This window comes from Aulonocara sp. 'chitande type north' Nkhata Bay, linkage group LG13 (assembly GCF_057382095.1).
Source record: "Aulonocara sp. 'chitande type north' Nkhata Bay isolate Kocher_YH1m ecotype deep benthic linkage group LG13, A_spYH_male_GT1.1, whole genome shotgun sequence".
Taxonomy (NCBI): Eukaryota; Metazoa; Chordata; class Actinopteri; order Cichliformes; family Cichlidae; genus Aulonocara; species Aulonocara sp. 'chitande type north' Nkhata Bay.
In genome coordinates, this window is record NC_141356.1 from 28,179,099 (window position 1) to 28,191,144 (window position 12,046).

Below are 12,046 nucleotides of genomic sequence, written 5' to 3' on the forward strand. Positions count from 1 at the left end.
GAATGTCTACTTTAACATGAGGCTATTCACATGTAGACTGGAGCAAAGGTTTAGGACATGCAGTTCTTCAATATCCCGCCTTCTTCCTTTTAAAGCAAGAAAACAGAATTTGACAGGTACAGCTGTGAGCTGTCATACGTTGAATAGGCTGACGATCTGAAACAACAAGGAGTCAGAGGAGCTCTCTGTGCAAGCGAAACAGGTCATCCTTAGGCTGGAAAAATAAAGCAAATCCATCTAAGAAGGTAGGAGTATAAACTAGTTTACACCAACTGATGGAATATTTTAGTTAAACCCCTTGAAAGCTTCAAGCAGAATCCAATTTTGAGTTAAAATGATGAAAACTGTGTCACTTTCCAAATATTTCCCAACCTATCTGCTTTAGTATTAATAGCTGGATTAATCCCTGACAGAGTAATCCAGCAGCCAAGCTGTGCTCATCCTGCAGCAGCTGTGGGCCTGACATGGAAACTGGGCTGACAGGTAATAGTTCCATTTAAAAGAAATAACAATAAAACGTTTCAATCGACTACAATTGCTTCATAAAAGAATAAACTGTGCGAATACCAGTACCCAGTCAAAAAGTTTAATTGTACTTGATAACCTGCATTTCAATAATTACACTCAGTTTGGCCGAGAGGGGTTAAATGTGTTACTGAACAGAAACGGATCTATACAATGTCACAACCCCTTGAATTGCATTAAAATTCAGTGACATAAAAAAGGAGATAACACATAAATGACAGCTACCTGATTGGAAATGCAATCACTGTAAAACAAAAGAATAATCATGTAAAAAGAAAAACATTACTACTGTACAGAGGCAAAGTAACTTGTCAGCCAAAAAATGTCACAGTGAATAGTTACAGTATGCATATAAAGTGTACATGTGGTAAACAACAGATATGATACAAAACTGCGAATGCAACCTCCGCAGGGCATACGTTCAGCTCCAGAAATACAAAATAAAACACTGATGAGCAAATCTGGGCTCACATTTTGGCAGGTTGCATTCTACCTGTTTACTTAAATATTTTACATATCACAACATCCATGGTGCGCACGACAAAACTGAATTTATTGCTGTGTAAGATTTATGTACACATTTTGATTATAAAACGACTATGCCTACTCTTTGGAGAGAAACAGTTCTTAGGGCACAGATCGGAGCTCAGGGGCGAGGCCACTAGCGGTGTCCGTATTTGGCAGACCAGTCCGTTCGCCCATGAATAGTCTGCAGCGGCGGGCGAGGCAGCAGACCCGGGGTGCTTTTGTTGGTCGATGGCATGTTGGCAGACGTGTTCATCTGGCTCCGGCCAGACCGCCATGTTGCATAATCTGAAACGGCAACAAAGAAACACGAAAAGCGGGTTTTGAAGGCAGTGTTTTTTTCCCTTTATAAATTCCTTTTTTAAGAACTGGGTATCAAAGAAAGCTCAGATCTGTGCTCACTTGATGCTGTTGTCTCCACTGAAGGACCCTGATGCCCTCTGTGACCGGCAGAGCCGCTGTCTTTTTTGTAAAAAGATGGCATGTATCCACCTGGGACTGTATTTGTGCCTGATAGTTAAAAGCAAAAGCCCATTACTTTGAACCTCTTTAACAACAACAACAAAGAGTCTAAAGGTTACAGTGAAGTTACCGTGAGCGCCTCTACTCGGCAGAGTCCCTCCGAATGGAATACTACTGCTGCCCCAAAGATGGCTTCCAGTGAAGTCTTTACTGGCATTTATGGCCACGTTCTTCTTTGTACTAATGCCTGAAATGAACAGAAAGGCAATCATAAATATTAGACTCTTAAATGGGCAACATTTAAGAATAACAGAGCTAGGTAAACCTATTAACTGAGACCCAACATTATAGATTTTTTTTTTTTTAAATAAAGCCCATCCCTTACTTCTGCTATGTATAAAAATACACTGTTTATTACCAGGTAAATATCTCGACTGCCTCAAGTAATGTTGCTTAGCAGAGGCAGTTCTTGATGGCTCTTGATAGGATGCAGTCTTGTTCAGGTTTAAAGGTGCATCTTCATTTCCAGTGGGTCGGCTAAAATCCAGAATATTTCCATATCTGTGAGACAAAAAAGTGGAGGGATCTGAATAACCAGCATGCACATAACTAATGTGCAAATGTCACAAACAGATCAGAGCCTCACCTGCTCGGCGTGCCCTCTCCCTGCCTCGACTTCTGTGTGGAGAAGTTACTTTTCCCAAGAATACTTATAGACGTCAGATCAGTTTCTTCGTAGTCGTCCCAGTCGTCACCCTTGAGGTGCCCTGTGCCGTGGCCCCACCGCCGCCGCCCTCCTCCTCCTTTAGGTTTCAACTGATAGCTCAGCAGGTTTGCATTTTCTGGCTCCTGCCTCGTTTGCTACACCAAGATTGGCCAAGAATATAAAGACAATGCAACAACTTGTCTCTTTAGCCTTTCACTGATTCATTTTTTCTGTGCTCTACATTTGCGCTACTCAGATGTGGATTACACAGATTTTTCAAAGCATTTAGGAGCCTCACCTTGCACTGGAGAGTCTTGTCAACGATGTAAGGAAGATGGCTCTGCGGCGTTCCCTCAGTCTGCTCCTGCTTCAGGATGTGCTTTGGCTGCTGCTGCTCTCGCACCAGCTCTGTGTGCCGCTGGTACGCTGCAGCCTGGGCGGCTGCCGATGCAGGGGAGTGCTGGACCTGCTGAAGAGGCCTGGAGGGCGAGCAGTGTTGGTTGGGAGGAGGAGGCTGGGAGGGGGGCACAGGCTTAAGCAGCAGAGGCTGCTGCTGCAACATCTGTTGAGACTGTAAAGGAGTCTGCATTGGCACACGGCTCGGCTGAGGCCTGCCCTGCTCCAAGATCTGCTGAGGCGTCCCCAAAGCTTGGCCAACATGGAAGTACGAATACCTGAGAGCCTGTGAAAAAAAAAAGTATTTGTTCTCTTCGCTAAGCTGCACAGAGTAATGGAAATACCAGGACATCAAATCAGACACTACCTGGGCAGACGCTGGTCTCTTCTTGGGATCCCACTGCAGCAGGTCGGTCATCAGATGGATGGCTTCAGGACTTGCTTTTGGGATCAGTGTCTTCAGATTACTGGGAACACACTGAGGCCAACGGAAATTCATAGCACTGGCCAGCTGATATCCCTCGGGCCAATCATTCTAGAAGGAGGAGTCAGTCCACGGTTCACGTTTTGAGACTTGAAAAACTCAGAAAGCTTCACATTCTCGCTGCGTTGCCAACAGTAGACATGATCGCGCCCACTCAAGCCTGTCCTTATGATTCCACCATATGCACCGTAGCATGTTTCTAAAGGATCACAAGCAGTTCTCAACACTAATAAGCACTTAGTTTGACAGAAGTCGACTCAAACTGCACACAGCAAATAAGGAGGACTCAAAGAGTCTTTTTAAAAGACCCTTTTTTAAAGATGGCTCCTCACACTATAGAGTTTCAGTGAGGTGGACACCAACTCTTATTAAGTAACACCTTGTTTCTCCCAAACTCAAAATGTTTTTGGCTCTGTGTGTGAATAACTACCTTCTTTGGTGTACCCAAGACTTGGCAAATCTTGAATATGGTGTCTACTTCACTGGATCCTGGGAAAAGAGGCCTGAGGGTATACAGCTCTGCCATAATGCAGCCAACTGCCCACTGGTCTATAGGTGAACTGTAGGATGTGGATCTGAGGAGCACCTCTGGAGCTCGGTACCTGGTACAAAAAGAAGAGTAAGAGGACTTAGGCATCCTTCAAGTACATGAGAACTACGTTTGCTCGAAAACAAACAAACAAAAAAAAAATCAAATCACCATCTAGTTGAAACATAATCCGTGTAAGGCGGTCGAGATCTGATCTCTCGGGCAAGCCCAAAGTCAGCTATTTTCACCAGCTCTGGGCCCATGCACAGAAGATTCTCTGGCTTCATATCCCTGTGGAAAAAACCTAACCAGAGACGCGTGCATGAGCATCTCGCCAGATTGAAATGGCAGGGATGCAACATTTAATGAACACCCTGGAGTAAAAACAACAAAAAAACAAACCAAACCAAACCAGACGTACCATGTTTATGAATGAAGGCGAGCCCCTGAAGTATCTGAAACATGATATTTCTTACAGTAGATTCAGGAAATAACCGGGTCCTGCACAAAGAAACCATTCAAAGCTGGATGAGTACAGAAACAGCAAACCTTACTCAAATACACTTTCAAATATGGAAATACCTAAATCACTGCACACACCTGTCTTTCATGAGCTGGTACAAATTCTCCTTCATGTACTCAAATATAAAGTAGAGGTGATCATTTTCCCGAATTACCTCCTTAAGCTTGATCACGTTAGCATGGTTCAGCTTCTTTAAGGACTGCAAGAATAGACACAAGCATTAACACAATGTGGACTCCATAAAGCCGAAGCAGAGGGAGAAATAAATGAATCTAAACATGCTGGACAACACACAGAGGTCACTGCAGCACATTCAGAAGCACACCCTACAACTACCAAAAACCCTTGTAGGTATAGGTAGGGTGTAGTTTGGAGGGTGAAATGCTGCAAAGGTGGGATTTATGCTTACAATTTAAAAAAAAAAAAGGTGTGGGGGGGGGAAGAGATATGGAATAAATAGAAAGCAGAATGGAGAAATATACACTTTCCCATGCACTGGGATGGTATAGGTTTAACCATGCTATATTTTAGTAAGGGGGAGGAAAGCCATAATGGGTCTCAGATTTCATGATAGCATGCTGTAATTATAAATCTACTCAGCAGGACTCAAAGGAGCAGCATGTTCTACTCATGTCTGCTGTATCAAGGTTAAGCTCTAGAAAGGGGTGTGTGTAGGCCGGGGTGGGGAACAGAGCTCAAAACCAACAGCACACAAGAATCACCTTCTGCTCTTAGAGCTGGTGTGTGACTGTTGCACTGTGAGGAAATTTAGACAGTAAAATACTGAAACGGTGTGAAAAACAAACAGAAAGGCATTCATTGATTTCCCAAATGGCCTAGCATGTAAATCATCACTACATTACCCATAAAGCAATAGCATATATACACAATAGCATTAAGAGCATTATGAGCTTTCTAAACATAATAATGAAAAATAATCAACCCAAACTGAAACATTGGCCTTATGTGATAATGCTTTTCCTTATTTTGTGTCATATATGTGCTGGATGTTGTTATTCATACCATAATTTGATAATAATGAGATTTGAAAGTAATCCTAATATGTTTGATTTTAGATTTTTTTTTACTCTTGGCTGTACATGACGTCAGAGTGAGTGTATTTCCTAATATGGTTCTCTCAGACACACAGCAACCCAAACAACTGCTGTTCAAAGGTTTTTCATGTGGAGCAGCCAATCAGAAGGAGAGTGTCCATAAAAGGGAAGGACAGTAGATGCATTATCGTGGGATTAAAGCCCAGTATGTGGTAAATATGGTTAATTTTTAACTGTAAATCCTGAAGAGCTAGTCACGTGTAATAACATCATACTTTATGGTCACGTTTCCTGTTGCAATCAGTGTTTATTGATGTACCTGCCTGTAGTGCAGAATGTCTTTCTTGACATCATGAATTCAAAAATATTGTCACTGGGAATTTAATGAGTGTTATACACCCAACTGATACTTTATTAGGTACATCTCATCAACTGCTCATTAACACAAATAACCACCCCGCCCCTCGATTCTCAGTAGGATATGGTAGCAATTAATTCAATGCATTCAGACATTTGTTGAGACGATCTGCTAATGTTCAAACTGAGCATCAAAGCCACAGTAAGACAAATAACCACTTGTTACAACCGAGGAACGCACAAGAGAATCTGTGAACGCACAAACAGATGCGCTACAGCAGCAAAAGACCACACTGGGTGCCACTCCTGTCAGGTAAGAGCAGGAAACTAAGGCTACATCCTTGGACAATAGCAGCTTGGAAAAATGTTGCCTTGTCTGATGAGTCTTGAATTCTGCTGCAACATTCAGATGGTAAGATTTGAATTTGGTGTAAACAACATGAAAGCATGGATCCACCCTGCTTTGTACCAAAGGTTCAGGCTGGTGCTGTTGGTGTAATGGCGTGGGCGAATCTATACCACAAAGAACTTGAAGTAGTTCTGGGGTTTCAACCTGGTACTGGGAAGGTGTAACTAATGAAGCCAGTAAGTGTATGTAAGTAATATTCAGACAGTGAAGTAACTTCAAGTGTCCAATTCAGAAATATACAATGAGGTGAAAGTTTTAAGTTTTGTTCAGGATAAAGACAAATCTTGCTAGCTATGAAATGACCAATTGATGTTTTCTCTGAGTTGTGTCATATATGTGCTGTTGCCATGAGGGATGTTGTTATTCATACCATAACTTGATAATAATGAGATTTAAAAGTAATCCTTACATGTTTGATTTTAGATTTTTTTTTTTTTACTCTTGGCTGTACATGACGTCAGAGTGACTGCATTTCCTAATATGGTTCTCTCAGACACACAGCAACCCAAACACAACTGCTATTCAAAGGTTTTTCATGTGGAGCAGCCAATCAGAAGGAGTGTCCATAAAAGGGAAGGACAGTAGATGCATTATCGTGGGAGACTGCACTAAAGCCCAGTATGTGGTAAATATGGTTAATTTTTAACTGTAAATCCTGAAGAGCTAGTCACGTGTAATAACATCATACTTTATGGTCACGTTTCCTGTTGCAATCAGTGTTTATTGATGTACCTGCCTGTAGTGCAGAATGTCTGTCTCAACATCATGAATTCAAAAATATTATCATGTTGAATTTCACGAGTGATATACACCCAACTGATACTTTATTAGGTAATCTTATCAACTGCTTATTAACACAAATACCCCTTTGATTCTCAGTAGGATATGGTAGCAATTTATTTAATGCGTTCAGACATGTAGACACAGTTGAGACAATCTGAGCATCAAAGTTACAGTAAGACAAATAACAGCAACTGAGGAACGCAGAAGAGAGTCTCTGAATGCACAAACAGATGCGCTACAGCAGCAGAAGACCACACTGGGTGCCACTCCTCAGGTAAGAGCATGAAACTGACGCAACAGTTCTCATTGGCTCACCAACCTTGAACAACGGCAGCTTGGAAAAATGTTGCCTTGTCTGATAAGTCTTGAATTTTGCTGCAACATTCAGATGGTAAGGTTTGAATTTGGTGTAAACACCATGAAAGCATGGATCCATCCTGCTTTGTACCATAGGTTCAGGCTGGTGTTGTTGGTGTAATGGCGTGGGCGAATCTATACCATGAGTAGTTCTGAGGTTTCAACCTGGTACTGGGAAGGTGTAACTAGTGAAGCCAGTGAGTGCATGTAAGTAATATTTAGACAGTGAAGTAACTTACAGTGAGGTGACAGTTTTAAGTTTTGTTAAGGATAAAGGCAAATGTTTCTTGCTGTGAAAGGGACAACATATATTTTCTCTGAGTATGTTAAATTCTTCAGGACTATTTTGGATGGCACAAGCATGACAGGGGTCAAATGACGTGTTCTAATGCACATCGAGCCAGAACCAGCTGGCCACTTTGGTTTGGCTGACTATTCCTGTGTAGTACAGCATAAATCAGTTTCTGCTGAGAGTCTTCAGTGTGCAAAGCTACCTCTTTCCCTCATCTGCCAAGGAGGACTAGTAGAATAAAAACAAAAATCTTCAGGACAAGCACATTTACATGTTTTAAAATCATAAAAATGACATCTTGTGTCACATATAAATATAATTCTGTGTATTTCATTCAGAAAACAAGGTACTATGTTAAAGCACAACAATGCTGATCAATTCAAGCCTGGATACAACTGAAGAGGCTGCAAGATATCCTTTAAGGATTAAGTGTTTAAAGTAAATGTGGTAGGTTGATTAAATCATTTTTCCCCACCAAGAATGAAGAATTGTGTTAACAGATTCAATGTTAAATTTGGGTTGATTTATTTTCCATCACTCACTTTAAAATGTTAAACTTTTAGAAAATGTAAGCTCACCTTCACTTCACGGAGGTTCATGCATTCTTCCCAGGAGTAGAACTTCCTTTTCATTCTGAAATAACATAACAGAAAAAAATAAAAAAAACAAAACAGCCTGTGTCTTGGCTTACAGTTAGCTTTTTAAGTCGAGACCAAATGAAATCATACTATAGCTAAACCCAAGAAGGAAAAACATCTATCAGATTACAGAGAAACACAATTTTGTGATACTCACTTCTTAATGGCAACTAGTTCCCCCGACTCCAGACTGCGGCCGAGGATGACTGAGCCGTAGGTGCCATCCCCGAGCTGTCTGATGGTAGTGTATCTATTCATTATGCTTGTCCTTCCGTAGCATTGTCAGGGGACAGATAATAACGGGGTGGAAAACAGAGATGTGTTCGCCTCCTACTGCTGAATGCAACCAGATTTTCCTGTGACAACAGCAGAAGACTACAGGCAGAGGTGGAGGACTCATTGTGTCATGGACTTCTGTCCTTTGAGCTGAGAAAGAAAAAAAAAAATAAAGAGACCAAGCATGAGTTCACTCAGCAAAGGATCCACAAACTAACCACTGAGTGGGACATTATTTCTTTAAGCCTTTAAATCTTATCAGTCAGTGATGGGAGACAATATTAAATCTTTCTAAGTATATGTTTCCACAATATATCCAGGTACAGATATACTAACCAAAAAGTCACACAGATAGTTAAGAGCCTTGATTGGTTAGTTCTGCAGTAGAGTCTGAACTCTGGAACAATGCTAAAAGGTTGTGCGATCTGATGAATGCTCCAGAGTGATGGATGTGATGCATCGAGGTAAGAAGAGAGGCAGGTGAAGTGATGCGCCCACCATGCATAGTTCATACCGTCGAGTTTTTCAGGTGACCAAAAACTGAGGCCAGCTAACTACTTGAATATATGGATTAAAAAACAAAAAACATGAATTATTATTTTTTCCCTTTCCTGATAGTGCACCATTTTCGGAGATGATAATACTAGGATTTTGAGTAGTTCAGGGGGGAAATTTTGGGATGTGCTGGAGAAGACATTATACAACTGTCCGCCTCTCCCATCATAAACGCAACATCATGGTGAAAAAGTAATGCAACTCTGCATGGAAATAATTACGACACAGCGGAAGTTTGTAGAAACATAAACACACCAGCTCACTCATATCATATCTTTTATTGAATGCATGCAATTTATAGTCACCCTTCCATCCCTTATTTAATAGAATACAGGATTTGGAATAAAATAAAAAAAATCATAACCCTCGAGGTCAATGTGTTATTACACAGAAAATTTAAGTCCACCTCCATCAAGATGTGACTGAAAGACTTGCATGCTTTGCGTAGTGAGTTTCAGTTTCTTACTTCTATACAAAGGCTTTTAGTGCCAAAGTACAGCATAACAAGGTTTAAAAATAGCTTTCTTCCAGCAGCCATCACTCATAGTTTTGCTATCCTAGATGATGCTGTGCAGATTCTCAATATCAGCATCAGAGAACATTAGAGGGACAGCTCAAGTTGAGATGGAGACAAAGTTAGAGTGGCAAGGCTGAGATGGTTTACACATGGGCAGAGGAGGGAGAGTGGATATATTACATAAAGGATGCTGAATATGTAGCTGCCAGGAAGGTGGAAAAGAGGAAGACCATGGAAGGAGTAATGAATGTAGTGAAGCATGACGTGAAGAGGGTTAGTGCTGGGGTGGTAGAGATAGGATAAGGCGGAGGCAGATGATCTGTCATGGTGACCGCGCTAAAGGGTGCAGCTGAAAGAAAAATTTGGGCAAAATATTCTTTGGACTGAAGTAAAACTAACAAAAAAAATTCATAAAAATAACGTCATACCAACAGTCAAACATAATGGTCACAGTGTGATGGTCTGGGGCTGCTTTGCTGCTTCAGGACCTGGAAGACTTGCTGTAATTGATGAGACCATGAATTTCTGATATCTATCAGAAAATCCTGAAGGAGACTGTCCGTCTGTTTTGGAGTGGCCCAGTCATGGTCTGGTGTGAAATCAGATTAAGATCATGCATTTCAAGCATCTCAAATAGGCTGTTCATGCCGGAAAACTCTCCAATGTGGCCAAACTAATGGAAGAGGGGCCAAAATTCCTAGACAGTGATGTGACAGACTCATTGCCACTTATCAGTTCTTGCAGCCAAGTTCTTGCAGCCAAGGGTGGCACAACCAGTTATTAGGTTCAGGGGGGCAATCACTTTTTCCACACAGTCATGTGGGTTTGGATAGCTGTGCTGTTTTACCCTAAATAAATGAACTCATATTTAAAAACTGCATTTTGCATTTACTCAGGTTATGTTTGTCTAACATCAAGCTTTATTCATGACCTAAAACGTTTAAAATGATAATAAATAGAATACAAATTAAGAAGGAGGCAATATCTTTTTCTTTCTTTGTAACAGCACAGTATCAGGAAACTGATTATATTGGCCAATTTATCACCAATCATTTCAAAAGAGGGGTTCACATTATGTTAACCTACTGGCAAGAGCTAGCAAACCAGCTACTGTTTACTGCTTTGTTCACTGACGTTGTTCAGACTGACTGGATTTAATACTACAACAACCCCCTGTGAGTTTGTGGTTACATTTTAGCCAGCCCTCTATCAGCTAGCGTGGTAGAAATAAACATTGACCGCATTGTGATGCTGCTGGTGGCCCAGCTGCTGACAAGCCATCAGAGAAACAGTGGACAGAATGGGCTTCTTACTCAAAATAAAACGACGAGCAGCACACAGCACTTACCCTCCTCGCGTCAAACCGCCAACAGTTCATAGCCAGTCATTCGTAGTCGATGGTAAACAAATGGCTTACTCCATTAGCCCGCTAACTGTTACCGTTACACTCCGAATAGCCGCAACCAGTGTGCCCAACACACACCGTAAATAAATCTCCAGCTAGGCCCCTTCCTCCCTTCCTTCCCTCCTTCCTTCCTCACAGAGATTACCAAGATCTCGCGTTGCTGTGAAAAGACCCTGCGGTTTAATTTCAACAAATCACAGCAGTCCTCCTCTCATCCCGTCGTAAAGATGCTGGAGCGTAAACACCAGCTTTTATGTATCTATATCGCTTTTAAGGAGTGCGGACTATTTAAAGAAGGGCTTTTACTGTGTTTAGTCCACGCATTGCTAGAGAAGATAAACATGAAGCAGTGCAGTCATTTAAAGTTATCGACATTTTATGACATAATCGTGAAGGGCGAATGGCGAGGTGTAAAGACCAGCCAGTAACATAAAAAATACGCAAAGAGTGGAAAAGATGTTTAGGTGCAGAGCAAAAGCGAAAGTGAGCAACATTTAGTGCTCTTGTTTCGCACTCTTCTTTGATTAAAGAAAAAAAAAGAGCCCTTATTATGAATGTGAGGTCATCATCGTTTTCCCTACTCCCTAAATTGTTAGTCCGCATTCTTTTTTACATGTATAAAGTGCCTTTCAGAGACTGCTGTTGCCATTTGGTGCTATATTATAATGAATTGCAAAAATAAATAAGTAAATTAAAAAAAAAAAAAAAGAATGACATATGTTGACTGTGGAGGCCAATTGAGTACAGGGAACTCACTGACATGTTCAAGGAGTCAGTTTGAGATTATCTGAACTTTGTGACATAGTGTGTTATCCAGCTGGAAGAAGCCATCAGAAGATGGGTACACTGTGACCAAAACTGAGGTAGGCTCTGGCATTTAAATGATTGGTTGGTACTAAGTTGCCCAAAGTTTGCCAAGAAAATATACCTAACACCATTACACCATCACAACCCTGAACCATGGATACAAGGCAGGATGGATTCATGCTTTCATGTTGTTTATGCTAACCATCTGAATGTTGCAGCAGAATTCAAGACTCATCAGACTAGACAGCATTTTTCCAATCTTCTATCATCCAATTATGGTGACCCTGTGCAAACTGTAGCCTCTATTTCCCCTTAGCTGATGGGAGTTGCATTTAGTGTGGTCTTCTGCTGCTGCAGCCCATCTGCTTCAAGGTTCCACATGTTGTGCATTCAGAGATGCTCTTCTGCGGTTGTGATGAGTGGTTAATTGGAATCTAGTTTTAAT

The 12,046-nt window shown here is 41.3% G+C and overlaps 1 protein-coding gene across 3 annotated transcripts; it reads right to left on the reverse strand.

Annotated features, from left to right (window-relative positions):
• Positions 1–572: 572 nt before the first annotated feature.
• Positions 573–10,996, reverse strand: LOC147316307 (serine/threonine-protein kinase ICK-like). 3 transcript variants are annotated; one of them, XM_086259708.1, is made up of 14 exons: positions 10,738–10,951; positions 8,199–8,467; positions 7,982–8,036; positions 4,228–4,349; positions 4,049–4,128; positions 3,799–3,931; positions 3,529–3,700; positions 2,982–3,149; positions 2,517–2,900; positions 2,159–2,373; positions 1,931–2,073; positions 1,643–1,759; positions 1,453–1,560; positions 573–1,338 (listed from the first exon to the last, which is right to left on the reverse strand). In XM_086259708.1, exons 2-14 carry the CDS (start codon positions 8,297–8,299, stop codon positions 1,187–1,189), a joined length of 1,950 nt encoding a protein of 649 aa, XP_086115834.1. In that variant the 5' UTR covers positions 8,300–8,467; positions 10,738–10,951; the 3' UTR covers positions 573–1,186. The 3 variants fall into 3 exon arrangements, with proteins under 3 accessions (XP_086115834.1, XP_086115833.1, XP_086115835.1); XM_086259707.1 differs by having other exon boundaries at positions 2,517–3,149; positions 10,738–10,996; XM_086259709.1 differs by lacking the exon at positions 10,738–10,951 and adding an exon at positions 4,873–4,906 and having other exon boundaries at positions 2,517–3,149; positions 8,199–8,283.
• Between the last annotated feature and the right edge of the window lie 1,050 nt (positions 10,997–12,046).

Excerpts from the sequence above, each read along its gene's own strand:
- LOC147316307 (XM_086259707.1), bottom strand. The coding sequence starts at position 8,299 with ATGAATAGATACACTACCATCAGACAGCTCGGGGATGGCACCTACGGC. Across the intron at positions 4,350-7,981 it reads TGAACCTCCGTGAAGTGAAG|TCCTTAAAGAAGCTGAACCA; the intron begins GTGAGCTTACAT and ends CTATTCTTGCAG. Across the intron at positions 3,150-3,528 it reads TCTTGGGTACACCAAAGAAG|AATGATTGGCCCGAGGGATA; the intron begins GTAGTTATTCAC and ends TCCTCCTTCTAG.